The sequence below is a fragment of the Rattus norvegicus genome, chromosome 10 (genome assembly GCF_036323735.1).
Source record: "Rattus norvegicus strain BN/NHsdMcwi chromosome 10, GRCr8, whole genome shotgun sequence".
NCBI classification, from domain to species: domain Eukaryota; kingdom Metazoa; phylum Chordata; class Mammalia; order Rodentia; family Muridae; genus Rattus; species Rattus norvegicus.
The window spans coordinates 83,700,518-83,721,855 of NC_086028.1; the positions used below are offsets into that span (position 1 = coordinate 83,700,518).

Here is a 21,338-nt window from a genome sequence, read left to right on the forward strand (position 1 = left end):
TATAATGTTGTATAGTTTTAAAGGGAATCTAAAAAATATTCTCAGAATTTTGTGGGTTTTTTTTTTTTTCTTTTTTCTGTTTTTCGGAGCTGGGGACCAAACTCAGGGCCTTGCGCTCGCTAGGCAAGCGCTCTACCGCTGAGCTAAATCCCCAACCCCGGATTTTGTGTTTTTAAAATAGGGTTTCACACTGTAACCTAGGATAACCTAAAATTTACCATGTAGCCTATCCTGTCCTCAAACTGGCCTGAAATGTCTAGTAAATCCTGCCCCTCTTAACTGTTGGGATTATAGACATGAGCTAGCTATCAAATAAGGCAGAATATTTGTTTTCTTAAGAGTATCAACAGTAAGGCTATTTGAAAAAACGTTACTGTTGAGTATAGAAATATAAAAGGCTAAAACAGGATTTTAAGTGAGACCCTTTATTTTGAAAGATTCCTTTTGGGGTTGGGGATTTAGCTCAGTGGTAGAGCACTTGCCTAGCAAGCACAAGGCCCTGGGTTCGGTCCCCAGCTCAAAAAAAAAAAAAAGATTCCTTTTAGATTTTTAGAGAAAATAGCAGATATTAGCTTCTCTTAAGTGAGTTGAGAAAGTTGTGTTCCTTAATTGAAATTAATGTGGTAATGGCAGATAGAAGCCTAGGAAGAAATGGAGACAATATGGTAGTGGGGATTCAAATATAAAGATACTGCTGGATACATATTTTTTAGCTTGTAGAGAGCATTACTTGTTTGTATGCATATATTGCATATTTTTTATTTATTGGAATTCTCAATAGTAAGTAGTAAAGACTTGAAAGTGTAGAACCTGAGCATAAGCCTGGTGTAAGAAAAGCTGTGGCAAGTGGATTTTGATTTTCCAGGTCATCCTGAGCTACTTGAAACCCCCAAAAAGACCAAAGCAATGGTCTGGAAAGATGGTTAAATACCTGAGTGTGATCCTCAGAACTCATGTAAGACGGAAGGGGAGAACTGACTTTGACTTCTCAGAGCTATCCTCTAGTCTCTACAGATCACACACGCACAACAATAGTAGAAAATTATCTAATCTGTTTGTTTGTTTGTTTGTTTTTTGGTTTTTTTTTTTTTTTTTTTTTAGACAGGATTGCCATATATCCCTGGCTGTCCTGGAACTCACTCTAGACAAGGTTTGCCTCAAAAACTCAGATGTGCCTGCCTCTGCCTCCCTAGTGCCTGGATTATAGGCATTCACCACCACCACCTGACAAATTTTATTTTGAGGCAAGATCTCCCAAATAGCTGGGGCCAGCTTGGAACTTTTTTCTCCCCCAAGATGTGTAACTTTGGCTATCCTGTCCTGGAACTTCATTCTGTAGACTAGGCTGGCCTTGAACTCAAAGAGATTTAACCTCCTCTGTCCAGAAGTGGAATTAAAGATATTTGCTACAACACCTAGGTCCAATAGCACTTTATTTTATTTTATTTTTTTTGAGACATGGTGTCATTGTCAAGCCCTGGCTGGCTTGAAATTCACGATGTAGACCAGGCTGGTTCAAATTGAAGATTTGCCTATTTCTTCCCAAGTGCTGCAGTTACAAGCATGGACAATCAAACCTAGTTCTAGACATAGTTTTAGTGGTTTGGATTGTTGGTTTTCCTCATACTGAGGTTTAAGCAGGGCTATAGTTAAGAAGATAATGAGACTTTAGAATAATCTAGATTATTCTAGATAGTCTAGATTTCCATTTTATTTGTAGGAGAGGGAAAAAAATGGCTTAGCAGTTAAGAACATTAACTGTCAGTAGGCATAGTTTGAGGCCAACCTCGTCTGCATATCAAACTTCAGGCCAGCCATAGTTACTTAGTAAGATCCAACTTTAAAAACTAAACAAACACCTTTATTTGTACATGCAGTGTTGATTGGAAATCATTTTTGTGTTAAAGGAACTGAGTAAGACCTTAGTATCAGCATTCAGTAGACTAAGACAAGATCATGAGTATTAAGCTAGCTTAGTCTTTGTAATAAGATCTTGTCTCAGGGACGCTGGAGAGATGGCTCAGAGGTTAAGAGCACTGTCTGCTCATCCAGAGGTCACGAGTTCAATTCCCAGCAACCACACGATGGCTCACAACCATCTATAATGAGATCTGGTGCCCTTTTCTGACCTGCACGTGTACATGCAGGTGCAACGCTGTATACATAATAAATCTTTAAAAAAAAAAAAGATCTTGTCTCAGAACACTAAAAAGTAAAACTATGAAGTGTCAGGGCTGGTGTTATAGATCAGTAGTAGTCTGTTCCCTTAGCAAATAGAAGGGTAAGTCCTCAGTACCCAGAATTACAAAAGATACCAAGAACTCTTAAGGGTTTTTAAACTTTTATTTTAATATAAAAAATATTTTCTCTGTGCTTATAAATTCTAAATTCTGTATATTGGACGTTTGTTTACTATAGATACAACTTTATTATAAGCTGAAGCTGTAAGGTAGGACTGCAGTTAAAAAGGAAGAAGTTGGGCTCAGTGGTTAGGAGCACTGGTGGTTCTTCTAGAGGAAGATTTCCCAGCATCCATACAGTGGCTCACAACCATCTCTAAATCTAGTCCCAGGGATTCCAATGCCCTTTTCTGACCTCTGGATACTGGGCATAGGCATGGTGCACTTCCATAAATACATGAACACAAAGCACTCTTGAACATACAATAATACATCTTAGAAGACTAAAATGTAAGATGTTATTGAGGCATATAACTTCCTGATACTTTCTTTTCTTTCTTCCCTTTTTTTAAGATTTATTTATTTTATGTATGTAAGTACACTATTGCTTCAGACACACCAGAAGAGGGCATCAGATCCTATTAGAGATGGTTTTGAGCCACCATGTGGTTGCTGGGAATTGAACTCAGGACCTCTAGAAGAACAGTCAATATTCTTTTTTTTTTTTTTGGAGCTGGGGACCGAACCCATGGCCTTGCGCTTGCTAGGCAAGCACTCTACCACTGAGCTAAATCCCCAACCCCAACAGTCAGTATTCTTAACCACTGAGCCACCTCTCCAGCCCCCTGATAATGTTCATATTGTCAAATATTTATAAAACAAATTTCTCAAATTAAGCATTGTGAATATGGCTACATTCTGATACGGGGAAATATGCCATCTATCTTTATTTAAATAAGTCAATGATAGCAAATACCTTTGATCCCAGCACTCTAAGTTAAAAAGTCTAGCCTGGTCTACAGAGGCTAGCCTGGTCTACAGAGATCCAGGACAGTCAAGACTACATAGAGAGATCCTGTCTGGAGAAACAAACAAAAACAAAATAAACAAACAAAACCTCAATAATTAGTGGGCAATTTTTGGTACTTTTTTGTTTTTTTACTTTTAGTTTTTTCTTTTGTCAAGACAGGATTTGTGTAGCCTTAGATTCCTAGAGCTCTCTCCGTAGACCAGGTTGGCGTAGAATTTAGTGTTTGGCCTGCCAAGTGCCCGGATTAAAGGTGTGCACCACCATCACCCATCTTATTTTTACTTATTTACTTTTTAAGTGCAACAGTTCTTTCTGCCTCTGTCTCTTTACTACTGTGATTACCAGTAATGCTGCTACCATGCCAGCTGTTATTTTGTTTTGTTTTGTTTTTTTCTTTTACAAAGGTCTTACTATATAACTTAGGCTGACTTAGAACTTCCTTTGTAGAGCAAAATCTGTAGAATTCACAGAGGTCCTAAAGGCATGAATTTACCATTTTCTTTTTTTCTTTATTTTTAAAGATTTATTTATTTTTTCTTTTTCTTTTTTTCGGAGCTGGGGACTGAACCCAGGGCCTTGCGTTAAGATTTATTATTTTAAATGTATATGTACATTCATGTACATGAATGCAGATGCCTGTGACAGGCATGTACATTCATGTACATGAATGCAGATGCCTGTGACAGGCAGGTGCTCCAGATTCCCAGATCTGGAATTATAGGTGTCTGTGCCCAATGTAAGTACTCTGCTAGATTAGGAACAGTCAACCACTGAAGCATCTATCCAGCCTCTGAGTTTCCTATGTCGTTATTGTTCTTTGTTTTGTTTTTGAACAAGGTCTGAACATACCCCAAGTTGACAGGAACTCACTCACTATGTGGCTCACATTGTCCTCTTGCTTTGGTTTCCTAAATGCTAGGATTACAAACAGGAGCCACCAAACCCTAGCCAAGTCAAGTTTTACTAGGTTCTAATATATATTCATGTAAGATTTATTTTTGGACATGATCTCATATAGCCAAAGCTGACTTTTTTTCAATACTGAAGTTGTATGTGTATGATTGTTCACCTGTATATTCACCTGTATATATGTATTTGTACCACGTGTGTGCCTGGTGCTCAGGAGACAAGATGTTGGATGGTTTGAGCCGTTTGAGCCACCAAATAGGTTGGAAAGTGTTTTTTTTTTTTTTTTCTTTTTTTTTCTCTTTTTTTTTGGAGCTGGGGACCAAACCCAGGGCCTTGTGTTTGCTAGGCAAGCGCTCTACCACTGAGCTAAATCCCCAACCCCTGGAAAGTGCTTTTAACCACTGAACCTTCTTCTCTTGTTCCAACTTTGGACCTCCCCTTTTTTTTCCTAATATCTATTTTATGTGTATTGGTGTTTTTCCTGTATTTATGTTTGTATATGGGTGTTGGATTACCTGGAACTGGAGTTAATGTACAGGGCACAAACGTGTGTACTAGGAATTGAACCTGGCTCCTTTGGAAGAGCAGCCAGCACTCTTAAGTACTGAGCCAATTTTCCAGCCACCCTTTCTCCTTTTTTTTTTTTTTTCCTTTTCTTTTTTTCCGTAGCTGGGGACCGAACCCAGGGCCTTGCACTTCCTAGGCAAGCGCTCTACCACTGAGCTAAATCCCCAACCCCCCTTTCTCCTTTTTTTAGAGAGGGGTGGTTATGTTTTTTTCTGAGATAAGGTCTCACTGTATAGCTCCAGCTGTCCTAGAACTCACTGTAGACTAGGCTGGCCTTGAAATCAAGAGATCCATCTGCCTCTGCCTCCCTAGGGCTAGGGTTAAAGGACTGTATTTACTTATTTATTTTCATTTTATATGTATGGGTGATTTGCCTGTTTTTCTATATACCATCTACTTACAGTGCCTGGGGAGGCCTGCAGACCAGGTTGGATATACCTGGAACTAGAGTAACAGTTAATTAGCCACCATGCGAGGTTTGGGTTTAGAACCTCAGTCCTCTGGGAGAATAGCCACTGTTCTTAATCATTGAGCCAGCCCCTCCAGACCCCATTCCTTCTTCACATTTATTTTTAAATTTGAGACAGTAGACCAAGTTGTCTTTGAATTAGAAATTCTTATGACCCCTGCCTTTCAAGTGCTGGGATTTAATCTACTTTTAGAATTAATAACTCAGAATGGGATTAAATTTATAGTTCTAGATCCTTTTGCTATCCTATTGTTCTCTTTATAACTTTGTGTATTGTGTATTTTAAACTGCCTTTCTTCTTTTTCCAGTAGGAAATCCATGAAGTCCAGAAGTAGAAGTCCTGCATATTCAAGACACTCATCTTCACATAGTAAAAAGAAGCGATCCGGGTCACGAAGTCGTCATTCCAGCATCTCACCTGTCAGGCTTCCATTGAATTCCAGCCTGGGAGCTGAACTCAGTAGAAAAAAGAAGGAAAGAGCAGCTGCTGCAGCAGCAGCAAAATTGGATGGAAAAGAATCTAAGGGTTCACCTATAATTTTGCCTAAAAAAGAGAAATTTGAGGTGAAGGAGTCAGGGTTAGAGTCTAAAAAGTTACCCAGAGGTATAAAGTCAGAAAAATCTACCCCAGATACTGAACTGGTAAATGTAGCACATTCAAACACAGAGGTAAAAAATTGTTTAGATACAGGGAAAGTAAAGTTGGATGAGAACTTGCAGAAGCATCCTGTTAAGGATTTGAAAGCACAGGGAACAAAGGACACCAAACCTGTAGCACTGAAGGAGGTGATTGTTACTTCAAAGGAGACAGAGACATCAGAAAAGGAGGCCCTTCCACCTCTCCCCACAATAACTTCTCCACCCCCTTTACCATCTACTACTCCTCCACCTCAGACACCCCCTTTGCCACCTTTGCCTCCACTACCAGCTGTTCCACTGCAGCCACCTTTGCCTCCTCCCCAACCACCATTTAGTCAAGTTCCTGTTTCAAATACTTCAACTTTACCCTCTTCTCCTCACCCAAGGACATCTACTTTATCCTCTCAGACAAATTCTCAGCCCCTTGTACAGGTTTCTATGAAGACTCAATTATCTGTAACAGCTGCTATTCCACACCTGAAAACTTCAACATTGCCTCCTCTGCCCCTCCCTCCCCTATTACCTGGAGATGATGACATGGATAGGTAAGTTTCATAATAGGATGGAAGAAGTCATTCTTCTGATTTATAATATATTTTAACCTTTCTGAACCTATTAGACTACCTTTTAAATATTCTTTTATGATTAGGAATTTTTTTTTTTTTTTTTTAGTGGAAAAGTCCATTTGTATTGCTTGAAAATAGAGAATTAGGACTGTGTGGGGTATTCTTTCATTTTTTAAAATTGCCTGTTTGCTTATTTTTGAGTGTGTGTACTGTGTCTTAGTGCAAAGGCCAGAGGAGAATTTGGGGGGAGTCAATTTTCTTCTCTCCTGTGGATCCCAACTATCAGTCATCAGGCTTTGTGGCAAGTGCCTTTAGGTGCTGAATTATCTTGATGGCCACCTCTTGGGGTTGGGGGCAGGGATAGGGTCTTGTTCCACTCAACTGTATAGTCTCAGGTAGCCTTAAACTCAAGACAATCCTGCCTCAATAGCCTGAATGCTGGGATTATAGACATGTACCACCATGACTTGATACATAACATGACTTTAGAACTTGATACATCTTTTTCATCTAAATTTATTTTAATTTTTTAGGGTCTTTTTTGGGGACTGGGTGGGCATGGTGTTTCAAAAAAGGGAGGGCTTCATTGTGTAGCCCTGGCTAGCCTTGAACTTACCCTGTAGACCAGACTGGTCTTGAACTTACAGGTTCGGCCTGCCTGTCCTTCCTGTGTGCTGGAATTAAAGGCATGTACCACCACTGCCCAATCTAGATTTATTTTGTGTGTGCATGCATGTATGACTGTTTTGCCCACACATATCTGTATGTACAACATGTGGTCAGAAGGTAGTTATCCATGGGATTAGATGGTTCTGAGCTACTTTGTGGGTGCTGGGAACTGCACTTAAGTTCTCTAGAAGACTAATAAGTGCTCTTAATTGCTGAGTCATCTCTCCAGCTCCAACTTTACTGTATTTGAATATTTATTTTTTATTTATGTTTATCTGTGTAAATCTACCTGAATATATGCGTACCACATGAATGCAGAAACTAGTTTAGGCCAGAGGGTTATTGGAGTCCCTGAAATTGGACTTAGAAATGTTGTGAGCTGCCAGTGTAAATGCTAAGAACCAAACCAGGTCCTCTGGAAACACTATAAGCACTCTTAAACTTAAACCTCTGAGCCATCAGTCTAGGCCCAAGTGTATTATCTTTATTTGTGTGTGTGCTCATATGTGTGCATTGGAGCCTAGAGGACACCCTCAAACCTTAGTTCTTACATAACCACATTTTCCCCATATCTTTTTTTTTTTTTTTTTCGGAGCTGGGGACCGAACCCAGGACCTTGGGCTTGCTAGGCACGCGCTCTACCACTGAGCCAAATCCCCAACCCCCCATATCTTAAACTTATTTTAAAGTTTATGCTATGGATATATAGGTGTGTGAACACATGTTCTATGTGGTACTTGTGGAAATCAGGGCCATTTTGTGGAGTTGGTTCTTGCCTTTGTTCTTTGCACAGGGTCCAAATGGAACTCAGGTCAGTAGAGTTTCATGGCAAGTATCCTTACTGACTTAGCCATATTGCCAACTCTGTTTTCTTTTCCTAATATTTTGATATCTATAGAAAAGTTATGGGCTGGAGAGATGGCTCAGTGGTTAAGAGCACCCGACTACTCTTCCAGAGGTCCTGAGTTCAATTCCCAGCAACCACATGGTGGCTCACAACCATCTGTAAAGAGATCTGATCCCCTCTTCTGGTGTGTCTGAAGACAGCTACAGTGTACTTATATATAATAAATGAATAAATTTAAAAAAGAAAAAAAAGAAAAGTTATAGAGTGATAAAATTTTTAAAAATCATTTATTCTGCCAGGTAGTGGTGGCACACCTTTCCTAGCACTTGAGAGGTAGAGGCAGAGGCAGGTGGACCTCCAAGTTTGAGGCCAGCCTGGTTCAAGTTCCAGAGCAGCCAGGGCTACACAAAGAGACCCTCAAACACCCACTCCCTACCAAAAAAAACCACTTACCATATAGTTTAAAAAAAGCAGTATGAGGCATCTTTGCTAATTATATATAATTCAGAATGGGGAAGTTAGAAAGAGACTAATTTAATTCTAATGGGTCCTTTTAATATTGGTCACTGAAATGATCATGAAGCATGAATCTCATAAATGACATTATGAAAGATTTTTAATCTGTTTGCTATAGTAACTGAGCAAGACCTCCAAACCGATATGCTTTAGCCAGGGACATGGCATAGAAGTGTAGGCTTAACTGGCTTTGTTGTTGTTGTTGTTGTTGTTGTTGTGATCCTGCCCTTTTATTTTCTAGGGAATGAGTTCTACTTTCTGTCATAAACTTCATTGAAAATAAGAAAATAAGTTCTGCTTATCTTAAATTGAAAGTTAACTATATATCAAACTTCAGTGATGATTTTGTGTGTGTGTGTGTGTGTGTGTGTGTGTGTGTGTGTGTGTGTGTAAGTGTGAATGTAGGAGTGCAACCGGAGGCCTAAAGTCAACCTTAAGTGTTATTCAAGAGTCATCCATCTTGTTTTTGTCTTGTTTTAACTTTTTTTTTAAAATTTATTTATTTTATGTATATAAGTACACTGTCACTGTCTTAAGATACAACAGAAGAGAGCATCGGATCCCATTACAGATGGTTGTGAGCCACCATGTGGTTGCTGGGAATTGAACTCAGGACCTCTGGGAGAACAGTCACTGCTCTTAACCGCTCAGCCATCTCTCCAGCCCTTGTTTTAACTTTTTTTTTTTTTTTTTTTTTCGGAGCTGGGGACTGAACCCAGGGCCTTGCGCTTGCTAGGCAAGCGCTCTACCACTGAACTAAATCCCCAACCCCTTGTTTTAACGTTTAAATACATTTTATCTAGCTGAGTGTAGACCTTTAATTCCAGCACTTAGGAGGGAGAAACAGGTATATCTCCTGTGGAGGCCAGCTTGGTCTACATAGTGAGTTCCAAGACAGTCAAGTCTATATAGGGACTCACTTTTTTTGATAACTGGGCAGTGGTTGTGGCACATACCTTTAATTTCCAGTGTTTTGGAGACAGAGGCAGGTGGATCTCTGAGTTTGAGGCCAGCCTGCTGGTGTACAGAGTGAGTTTCAGGATAGTCAGGATGACATAGATAAGCCCTATTTCGTAAACATAACAACCAAAGTATTTTTCTCTCTGTTGTAAGTATTTTGCCTGCATATTTGTAAGTGCACCAGAAGATGGCAGAAGGTGCTACCATGCAGGTATTAGGAATTGAACTCTGGTTTGTTGGAACAACAATAAGTGCTCTTAACAACTTAGCCATCTTTCAAGCTCTTTGAATTTTTCTGTTTTTCCCTAGTGCTGCGATTCTAAGCCTATGCCACCAAGTCAATTTTTGAATGTAGGTGTTACAGATCAAATTCAAGTCCTTGCTTGTGTAGCAAACATATTACTGACTAAACTATTTCTCTAGTCCTGTTTATTCTTTTTAGTTCTTAAGATCTGTATTCTTTCAGACTACCTTCTGTGCATCTTAAAAATGTTCTAATATGGGGCTGGAGAGATGGCTCAGTGGTTAAGAGCACTGACTACTCTTCCAGAGGTTCTGAGTTCAAATTCCAGCAACCACATGGTGGCTCACAACCATCTCTAATCTGATCTGATGCCCTCCTCTGGTGAGTCTGTAGACAGGTACAGTGTACTCCTATGCATAAAATAAATACATAAATAAGTAATAAATAAATAAATGTTCTAGTATAATAGTGGATAGTGAAAAGGGTAGGGAGTGGAGAGAGTGTTTTGCTTTTGAAGTCAGGTATTACTTTATTATCTAGTCCGTTTTTTAATTCCTGGCCTTCAAACATCGTCCTTCTTTAGCTGTCCGTGTGCTAGCTAGGTCTACAGTTATTCGTCACCAAGGCTAGTTCTCTTGTTTTTATCTACGTATTTATATATTTTGGTATTTTGGAGGCACGGTCTTATTATGTAGCCCTTGTTAGCCTGGAACACCTCAATCTGCCTGGCTCTATCTCCAGAATGCTGGGGTCTATCTGCTTCTAATTCCATGGTTCTAGGATTCAGAGTGGGTACACTATGCCCAACCCTGTTTCATTATTGATTTGATAATTGGTTATTTTTATTCATAAATTATTAAAGGTAGGAAATGGAAATGAAGATTGTCTTTTCTTGAGACTTAGGGAAGAAGGTGGTCAATCTCTGTACCCTCTTGGCCAGCCAGGCTAGGCAATTTGATGAGATTTGGCTCAGTGATGTATACTGTCTCAAAAAATAAAAGAGAAAGAACTTTGATTACCTCTGGCTTCCACACTTGCACACACACACACAGCTTGTACACTAGCAAATACATATATGACACATATAATAGTACAGGAGAGGATAGAGACAGAGAGACACACCCTGATTGAGACCTTTAAATTGGGCTTGGTGACCACTTGCCATGCCAGCACTCAGGATGCTGTTATAGAGGCATTGCTTAGTGTTGGAGGGCTGGCCTAGACTCCCAAATGCTGGGGTTACTAGGCCCCTTTAATATTGGTTATTAGACTAAATGAAAAATTAAAATTGCTCAAGGAATTAGAGTCAGGATAGTTGGGAGGCTGAAACAATCCTTTGGGGAAATAGCATTGGCCACACTTTCAGAGGACCAGTGTTCAATCCCCAGCACTCACATAGTGGTTTGTAGCTATCTATCACTCCAGTGCCAGGGGATTCACCCTCTGCAGTCACTACATATATATGGTATATAGACAAAATATTAAAATACTCAATAATCAGAAGAAAAATAAAACAGTATTCTGATAATATAAAGCTTATACTGGTAACAGAGCAAGTAAATGAACTTGGTTAATGATAATTCAAAAAGCTTAGGTTTTTTTGCTTTTTGTTTTGTTTTGTTTTTTGTTTTTCAGACAGTCTTTTGTAGGCTGTGCTTTCTTTCCTGGAGCTTGTTCTGTAAACCAGGCTAGCTTGGAACTAGCAAAGATCATCTGTCTTTGCTTCCTCCTGTGTGCTTAGATCAGAGGTGTACAAGAACATAGCTAGAGTCAAAAAACATTTTTCTTAAAGATTTAGTTTTTTGGTTTTTTTTTTTTTCCTTTTTTTTCGGAGCTGGGGACCGAACCCAGGGCCTTGCGCTTGCTAGGCAAGTGCTCTACCGCTGAGCTAAATCCCCAACCCCAAAGATTTAGTTTTTAATGTGTATATATGTGGCAGAGTATTATGTACATGGCTGTAGGTGCTGTGGGAGACCATTGGTGTCAGATCTCAGAAAAGTTGGCGTTATAGGATGGTTGTGAGCCAACATGCAAGTGCCCAGTTCTCTATAACAAGTGCTCTAAACTGTTAATCTATCTTTTCAGCCCTGTGTTGCAGCTTTTCCCCCTTTGTTGGCTTTTGAGACACTGTGGCTTTTGCTGGCCTCCAGTATGCTAATAGACCAGGTTGTACTGGAATTTAGTATGCAATCCCTCTGACCTTAAACTCCGAATTCCTCTGGCTTCCTAGCCAGACTTCTGAGCACTGAGATTTCTTTTCTCCCTCCAAGAGACACTCTTAAGTATGGTGGCACATGCCTCTAAATCCAGTACTCCGTATTTTAAAACAGAAATATTACAGGAAGTGTACTGCCAGCCTGTTCTGCTTCTAAGCCTTCCAGAGGCACAGGATGAAAACCTACCTTAAAACAAACAAAACCAAACATACAGCTGGGAAAGTGGCATATTCCTTTAATCTCCGCACTTGAGAGACAGAGGCAGAATCTCTGAGTTCTTGGCCTAGATGTTGAGGGTGTAGTTATGGACAGTCATAGCTTTGTAGAAAGACCCTGTCTCCATTAAAAAAACAAAAACAAAAACAAATTTAGTGTCTGACTAACCTGAATTTCAACCATAGATCCACTTCCTTTTCTGCCTCTTGTGTGCTTTGAATAAAGGCATGGGTTAACAAGTCAGGTGACAGATGCTTACGTTTGTACCTACTAGGTTAATTTAAAAATTTTTTTTAAATATACAACTTTTTTTTTTTTTCTTTTTTTTCCGGAGCTGGGGACTGAACCCAGGGCCTTGCGCTTCCTAGGCAAGCGCTCTACCACTGAGCTAAATCCCCAACCTAATTTAAATTTAATTACCAGAAATTTCAAAATTCTAAAATTGGGGTAGGAGTCAACTTTTTCTTATACACAGACTTAAATGTAAACACCACATGCGAATCTGTAAAAAATTGTAAATGAGAAACCAGGAACACTAGATAAGGAGAAACTGTATATGTACATCAGTATTTCCTGGTAATTGTTTTGGCATATAAATATCTCTTTCATTATGTCAGGCTCTCTCCCTATTTGGCATATTTAGTGTCTTACAGTAAAAGCTATAACGTTTGTTAAACATTGGATTTTTATGGGTCCTCATATTTTTAAGGTTTTTAATATATTAAAATTTACTGAAGGAAGATTTTTGGCCTCTTCAGATTAGTGTGGCCCCAACTAAAGTCCTATTAAAGACTCATCCCTTCCTAAAAACTTCCTAAAATAGAATCTTCCTGTAGAATGCCTCCACCCCCCTTTTTCTTCCTCCAAGACACTCTGTGTAGTCCTGCCTGTCTTAGAACTTGGTAGGTAGTGCTCAGCATCCTCCTGCCTCTGCCCCTGGAATGTTGGGTTTAAAGGCATATGCCACCATTCCTGGTAGCGTGTATATTTTTCTTTTTTTTTTTTTTCCGGAGCTGGGGACCGAACCCAGGGCCTTGTGCTTGCTAGGCAAACGCTCTACCACTGAGCTAAATCCCCAACCCGCGTGTATATTTTTCAATGGTAATAAACTATATTTGAAGCCATGAAGCAATAAATATTTGAGGGAAAAAAAACTAAAATGTTAAAACAATAGACTTAAGTGTTAGTGGTGAGTTCAGATACTTTTAGTTGTCTTTCTCAGTAAACAGAACTAAGAAATCTTTTTTTTTTTTTTTTTTTTTTTGGTATTTTGAGACAGGGTTTCCACTTAGGCTCACCACTTCCTCAGGCACCAGGCATACATACAGTACACAGACATACATGCAGGCAGAGCACTTATATTAATAAAAAATTTGGGGGAAGGGGCTGAAGAAATCAGTTGACAGAGTTTCTGGTCTTGCAGCACACCCAGGTTCATTTCCTGCATCCATGTCTTGTGGTTCACAACCTGTAGCTCTGACTCCAGGGAATCTGACTTTTCTACGTGGTTGAGCGTCTGCTGTCACTTGCATATAACAACATAAACACAATTTAAAAATATATTTTTCAATTTTGAATTTGTCAGGTTTTATAGCACATATCTGTAATCACAGTACACAGGAGGCTAAGGTAGGAAGATTGTTGTGAGTTCCAGGCCAGCTAGGAGTACATAGTGAGACCTTGTTTCAAAAAAAGCAAAATGATCCAAAATTTGAGTAGTTTTCCAATTTCTAGAAAGCTTTTTTTTCTATGCTAACTACTATAATTTGCTGGTTGTGTGAGTCCTGTCAGAGCCTAATAAGTCTGAAATTACCGCTTGAATTTACACCATTTTATATTGAGAGCTTTTATTTTGTGTGGTCATAGATTATTGTAGTCTGTTCCCAAACAACTGAAGTACATATTTTTTCAGGAGTTTTGATTTTTTTTTAAAGATTTTTATTTATTATATATGAGTACATTTTAGCTGTTTTCAGACACACCAGAAAAGGTCATCAGATCCCATTACAGATGGTTGTGAACCACCATGTGGTTGCTGGGATTTGAACTCAGGACCTCTAGAAGAGCAGTTGGTGCTCTTAACCTCTGAGCTATTTCTCCAGCCTCAGGAGTTTTGATTTTTAATTTATCTATAAACCACTTTCATCTAGTATTTCCTTTTCCCAAGTTTTGTCTAACTCCTTTAAGTAGTGTTAGTTACCTCTTTTATTTAAACTTTTATTACAAAGTTTCATGCATTGTATGAGCTTCAGTCCTACATTATAACTTTTAGAACCTCCTTTGTACATTTTATTTTATTTGAAATTCAAATGTCAGGTGGTCCATTAAAGAGAATTTTTGAATTGTTTTAATTTTTGGATTTTTAAAATGGGATCACATATAGTTACTGGCCTTAAAACTTGCTGTGTATGGGGCTGGGGATTTAGCTCAGTGGTAGAGCACTTACCTAGGATGCGCAAGGCCCTGGGTTCGGTCCCCAGCTCCGAAAAAAAGAACCAAAAAAAAAAAAACAAAACTTGCTGTGTAGTTGTGAGTGGCCTCTTTTAATATCTGTTCCCCCTACCTATACTTGCCAGGTTCAGACCCTTTCTTCTCCTTTCTCACCAGGTATTGGGTATTTAACCCAGAATCTAGGACCTGCTAGAGTTTTACCACAATGGGCTGGGGAGGTGGCTCAGTAGTTTAGAACATTGGCTGCTCCTCTGTAGGACCTGAGTGCTATTCTTAGTACCCACATAACATTTTACACCATCTGTAGCAACAGTCCCAGGTATCTGATGCTCACTTCTGGTCCTTACAGTAGTCATTGCAGACATAGTACATAGACACACATTTTAAAAAAAATTAAGTTTAAATTAAAAGTATAGCTAAATATAAATATTAAATATTTATATTCAAGTTCTAATTCCTTATAGAGTTTTTTTTTTTAATTTATTTATATGAATTCTTTTTTTTTTTTTTTCCGGAGCTGGGGACCGAACCCAGGGCCTTGCGCTTGCTAGGCAAGCGTTCTACCACTGAGCTAAATCCCCAACCTCTATTTATATGAATTCTTAGCTTCCATGTACACCTGAAAGTAGAAGACATGGAGTTCCTATTACAGATGGTTGTGAACCACCATGTAGTTGCTGGGAATTGAACTTAGGACCTCTGGAAGAGTAGCTAGTGTCTTAACTACTGAGTCATGCCTCCGAGAAGCTCTCATGTTTTATCTGTTTAGTCTGTCTTTCTTTCTTTCTTTCTTTCTTTCTTTCTTTCTTTCTTTCTTTCTTTCTTTCTTTCTTTCTTATTTCTTTATTTATTTTTTGGAGCTGGGGACCGAACCCAGGGCCTTGCGCTTCCTAGGCAAGCGCTCTACCACTGAGCTAAATCCCCAACCCCTAGTCTTTATTTTTTTAATTTATTGTCATTTTATTGGTATTAGTGTTTTGCCTACATTTATGTCTGTGCACCATGTGTATGCCTGGTACCCAAAAAGGTCAAAAGAGGGCAATGAGATCCCTTTGGACTGGGTTAAATACAATTGTGAGCTGTCAAATGGGTAATGGGGATTGAACCCCAGTTTTCTGAAAGAACCACTCTTAACCACTGAACCATCTCTCTAACTCCCGTAAGTAAATTTTAGAAATCTTTTGAATAGTTAGGCATTATAATATTCTTTGAAAGCTTTATTTGCATAGTCCCTGAATAAATTTTTTATTCTATTTAGTCCAAAAGAAATGCTTCCTTCAAAGCCTGCAAAGAAAGAGAAAGAGCAGAGGACTCGCCACTTACTCACAGACTTGCCTCTTCCTCCTGAGCTACCAGGTGGAGATCCATCTCCCCCAGATTCTCCAGAGCCAAAGGCAATTACACCACCTCAACAACCATATAAAAAGAGACCAAAGTAAGTTTTTTTTATTATAAATTGGATATTTTTTATTTATTTACATGTCAAGTGTTAGCCCCTTTCACAGTCCCGTCCATAAACCCCCTATCCTATCCCCCGTCCCCCTTTTTCTGTGAGGGTGTTCCCCGACCCATCCACCTACTCCTTCCTACCTCCCCGCCTGACATTCTTTTACACTGGGGGGGTCCATCCTTGGCAAGACCAAGGGCTTCTCCCATTTGTGCCCAAAAAGGCCAACCTCTGCTATATACACAGCTGGAGCCATGCATGGGTCTTGTTTATGTATACTCTTTGGATGATGGTTTAGTCCCTGGGAGCTCTTTTGGTTGGTATTATTGTTATGGGGCTGCAAACCCCTTCAGCTCCTTCGGTCCTTTCTCCAACTCCTCCAATGGGGACCCCATTCTCAGTTCAATGGCTGGCTGGGTGTGTCTGCCTCTGTATTTGTCATGCTCTGGCAGAGCCTCTCAGGAGACCCAAAGTATGTTTTACAGGATGTATAATTTTTATATTTTATGAACATAGGTGTCTTCATGTATGTCTGTGCTTTACATGTATGTCTTGTGTCCCAGGAGACCAAAAGAGGGTGCTGGATCCCCTGGGACTGCAGTTAAAAGATAGTTTTAAGCCACCATGTAGGTGCTGGAAATTGATTCCTGGTTCATGACTCTTACCTGCTGAGCTATTTCACCAGTACCTTAGGGAGAGATATCTCTCTCTTTAAAGATTTGTTTAGTTTATATCTGCATGTACACCAGAATGTCAAAAATGGGCATCAGAATTCATTATAGATGGTTCTGAGCCACCATGTAGTTGTTGGAATTGAACTCAGGACCTCTGTTGGAATTGAACTCAGGACCTCTGGAAGAGAAGCTGGTACTCTTAATTGGTGAACCATCTCTCCAGCCCCTAGGGATCTCTAATTTAAGAATATTCTCTTTTGTTTTACATCTAAAATTTATATATCTTTCATAACTCATAGAAGTGATAGCCAATAAATACATCTTTTATTTCAATTTTATGTTAAAAAAATCTTCTTCTGAAGGATACCTGTCTTATTTACAGATTTGTTGCTGTGAAGCAATACCATGGCCAGGGCAACTCTTTTTTTTTTAATTTTTTTTTTTTTTTTTTTTTTTTTTTCGGAGCTGGGGACCGAACCCAGGGCCTTGTGCTTGCTAGGCAAGCGCTCTACTGAGCTAAATCCCCAACCCCGGCCAGGGCAACTCTTATGAAAGAAGGCATTTCGTCCCCCAATTAAATGGGGGATGACTTACAGTTTCAGAGATTTATTAGTTCATTTCCGTGGCAGGAAGTATGACAGCATGTAAACAGACACTGGGGCCACAGTTGAAAGCTACATTCGTTAGAGCAACACTGTCCCTGGCTTGGGCTTTTGAAACCTCAGAACCCACCTCCAGTGACACACTTCTTTCAACAAGACTACAACTCCTAATCCTAATCCATCAGAGTCCTACCTGTTATGACTAAGCACTCAAATACAAGAGCCTAAAGGGGCCATTCTCCTTCGAACCAACATATATAACATTTTTCTTATTGAGACAGAGTCTTAATTCTGTATCCCTGGATGGCCTAGAACTGACAAGAGATTGCAATGTCTTTAATTCCAGCATTTGAGAGGCAGAAGCAAGTTGCCTTCTTGAGTTTAGGGTCAGCCTGGTCTACAGTGTTAGTTCCAGAACAGCCAGAGAGCTAGCTACACATTGAGACCCTATCTCAAAACAAAAATAAGGTAGACACACACCACGGACAGCTCTACTTGTACCTTTTTTGAAAAGCAATTCATATATTTAGTGAACACTTACACACCCCAATAATACCTTGTACCTTATGAAGCCAGAATTTCATAATAACCATTGATAGATAATATTTCATTCTTTTATTTTGCCATTTCAATAAAAATTTTATAAGAAACCAGTCATTTGGGGCCGGAGAGATTGCTCAATGGTTAAGAGCACCGACTGCTCTTCCTGAGGTCCTGAGTTCAAATCCCAGCAACCACATGGTGGCTCACAACCATCTGTAATGGGATCTGATGCCCTCTGCTGGTGTGTCTGAAGGCAGCTACAGTGTACTCATATACAATAAAATAAAATCTTAAAAAAAAATAAATTAAAAAAAAAACAGTCATTTAATGGCAAAAAAATAACAGTTTTACTGGTTTTCCTTTTAGAATTTGTTGTCCACGTTATGGAGAAAGAAGACAAACAGAAAGTGATTGGGGGAAGCGCTGCGTGGACAAGTTTGACATTATTGGGATTATTGGAGAAGGAACCTATGGCCAAGTATATAAAGCCAAGGACAAAGACACAGGTATTTCCCCAAAATTCTTGATGCCAGAAGTGTAATAATCTAACAATTACTGTACTTTAATAGATTTACTAAAATAAATCTTAGGCTCTAATTTGTTCTCTTACTGTTAAGTAGATAAGAATGTTCCAAAAGAATAGTTTGGCCATCTCTTAGTGTGTTTGCTCCAGGACCTCCCTGTACCTACTCTCTTATACAAAATAGCATAGTTTTTGCATGTAACCTATGCTCATCATCCAGTGCAGTTTATATCATCTCTAGAATATAGTACCAACAACATCAAATTCGGAATAAACTTTGTTATTATTCAAGGATTACTGACAAAACCATGTGTGAGCATGTACAGTCCTGACAGTCTCTCTTACCACCTGGAAATGCTTTTAAGTCTACAACTGTGTGATTGCATGAATAACCAAAGAGCTCCTTTTGGTCAAGGAATGTAGTTCAGGGGTAGACTGGCTGTGTGCATTTGAGAGGTCTTGGGTTTGATTTTCAGCAATATAAGCCCAAAACTAAATCTACTTTTTGTTGACTATTTTGGATATTTATTGTTTAGTCTTGGTGGTGGGTTTTGTTTTCTGTTTTGTGTTGTGTTTGGTGTGGGATTTGAACCTACAGCTTCCACTACAAAAAAGGCTGTTATTATAATCCCAGCCTTCTTTGTGGTGTAAAATAAACTATTACTTGCTCAAAAATTTTTTTTGTGTTTTTTGGAGGAGAGACTATTGTATTTTATTTATTTAGTGAGTACAAATGTATGTCTGTTTTTGTCTTTGGTCATGTTTGTGTTGTGCACATATTGGGAGATCAGAGGACAACTTGCAGGGAATCCGTTCTGTCGTTCTACCATGTGAGAAGCAGAGCAGGTGGAGACATCTTAGTCTACTTATCAAGACCCTTTTCTAGATATGAGAAAGCCAGGGAGAAAAAGACTGAGATTATTTATCTATCTATTCATTCATTTATTATTGTATTTATTTCTTTGGTTTGGTTTGATTTTTGAGTCATGGTTTATTTGTTTTTTAACAGTTTGGTTGTCCTGAATCTCACTTTGTAGACCAGGCTGGCCTTAAATTCAGAGAGATCCATCTTCCCCTACCTCCCAAGTGTTGGGTTTAAAGGTATACAGCATCACACTGACCCAAGAATGAGATTATATATTAGCATGAATCTATATGAAAACTTGAGGACATAGGAATAGGACTGGTTGTGTAGCCTTGTGGTAGAAGCTATGCCTAGTATAGGTTCTAAATTCAATCTCAACCCCTTAAAAAAATAAAGAGATTTAGAGGTTGTATGTAAAAAGCCTGTGAAGGCAAGGACACGTAATGCTGGTTCTTAACCGGGACTAAGAAATGTAAGTTGATTGCCTTGACAGTTTGCATCTATTTCTGCAGGAGAACTTGTAGCTCTGAAGAAGGTTCGGCTAGACAATGAGAAAGAGGGCTTCCCAATCACAGCCATCCGGGAGATTAAGATTCTTCGTCAGTTAGTTCATCAAAGTGTTGTAAACATGAAGGAGATTGTCACAGACAAACAAGATGCACTGGATTTCAAGAAGGACAAAGGTAAATAAAGACATTTCTATTGCTCTAATTTCATTTGTATGAGGTTTTACCTGAATGTGTATGTGTACACACACGTTTCTGGAAGAGCAGTGAGTTCTCTTAACCCTGGAACCATTTCTCTATCTCTCTCTCTCTTTTGGTTTTGCAGTGGTGGAGGTGGGCATGGTTTCTGCATAACACTGTTCTGTAACTAGCTCTGTAGACCAGGCTGGTCTCAAACCCAAACCTGCTAAATGCTGGGATTATATGTATGCACCACTGTACCCAGCATATATTTATTTTTGAGACAGCGTCTCCTTGTAGCCCTTGCTCCCTGGAAATCTATGTAGACAGGTTAGCCTCAAACTTGAACTCCAATGATCTTCCTGCCTCCGTCTCCAGAGTGCAGTGATTAAAGGACTGTGCCACCATTTAAAGTGCTCTTCTTTACTGAACCACACAGCTTCTGTGTTTATATTTATTGATTTACTTTTACAAACAAGGTCTCTATAGTCCTGGCTCTTCTGGAACGAGTTATGTATATGTAGACAAGGCTGAAGCTGAAGTTGCAGGTGGTTGTAAGCCACCATTTGTGTGGTTGCTGGGAACCCAATTCAGGACCTCTGTAAGAACATTTTATGTTCTTAAATGCTTGGCTATGTCTCCAGCTCCCATGTTAGGTTTTTTTTTTTTTTTTTTTTTTTTTCTTTTTTTCGGAGCTGGGGACCGAACCCAGGGCCTTGTGCTTGCTAGACAAGCGCTCTACCGCTGAGCTAAATCCCCAACCTCCCATGTTAGTTTTTGAGACAGAATCTTATCATATAGCTCAGGATGGCTTCCAATTTCTTATGGACCTCTTTGCTTAACAGCCCCCAAAATGCTGTGACTGTAGGTGCGTATACCACCACACCATTTTACTTTTTTTTTTTCAAAGATTTATTTATTTATTATATATAAGTACACTGTTGCTATCTTCAGACACACCAGAAGAGGACATCGGATCTCATTACAGATGGTTGTGAGCCACCATGTGGTTGCTGGGAATTGAACTCAGGTCCTCTGGAAGAGCAGTCAGTGCTCTTAACCACTGAGCCATTTCTCCAGCCCACCATTTTACTTTTTATTTGTTAGCTTATTTACCTGTGTGGACTTTTTAGGTTACTATCTCATGTAGCAAGCAGGTCAGCCTCAAGCTTGCTATGTGGATACAGATGACATTGAACTTGTCCCCTTACCCCGCTAATTTCCAAGTGCTGGGATTAAAGTGATGCAGCACCATGTGTAATTCTGCCTGTGGGATAGGTTGACCTTAGTCTTGGGGTTTTTTGTTTTTGTGTTTTTTTTTTTTTGCTGTTTATTTATTTATTTATTTATTTTTTTAAATATACATTGCATGCACACAGTGGCCATAGATCAGAAGTGGGCATCAGAACCCCTGGAACTGAAGATGTAAGTTGTGAGCCACCATATGGGTGATGGAAGTGTCAGATTCCCTGGAATCTAGAGTTGTTGACAGATGGAGCTGCCATTTGGGTGGTGGGAA

General features: G+C 39.3%; 1 protein-coding gene across 10 annotated transcripts in view; it reads left to right on the forward strand.

Moving 5' to 3' along the window:
• Cdk12 (cyclin-dependent kinase 12) overlaps nucleotides 1-21,338 on the forward strand; it is a 96,503-nt gene that overhangs the window by 3,344 nt on the left and 71,821 nt on the right. For 9 of the 10 annotated variants that reach the window (XM_063268383.1, XM_063268381.1, XM_063268382.1 and 6 more), the window contains exons 2-5: nucleotides 5,464-6,339; nucleotides 15,738-15,914; nucleotides 18,112-18,251; nucleotides 19,646-19,816. In XM_063268383.1, coding sequence (XP_063124453.1) covers nucleotides 5,464-6,339; nucleotides 15,738-15,914; nucleotides 18,112-18,251; nucleotides 19,646-19,816 — 1,364 coding nt within the window. The remainder of the gene's footprint in view (nucleotides 1-5,463; nucleotides 6,340-15,737; nucleotides 15,915-18,111; nucleotides 18,252-19,645; nucleotides 19,817-21,338) is intronic. The other variant, XM_006247250.5, reaches the window with a different exon arrangement.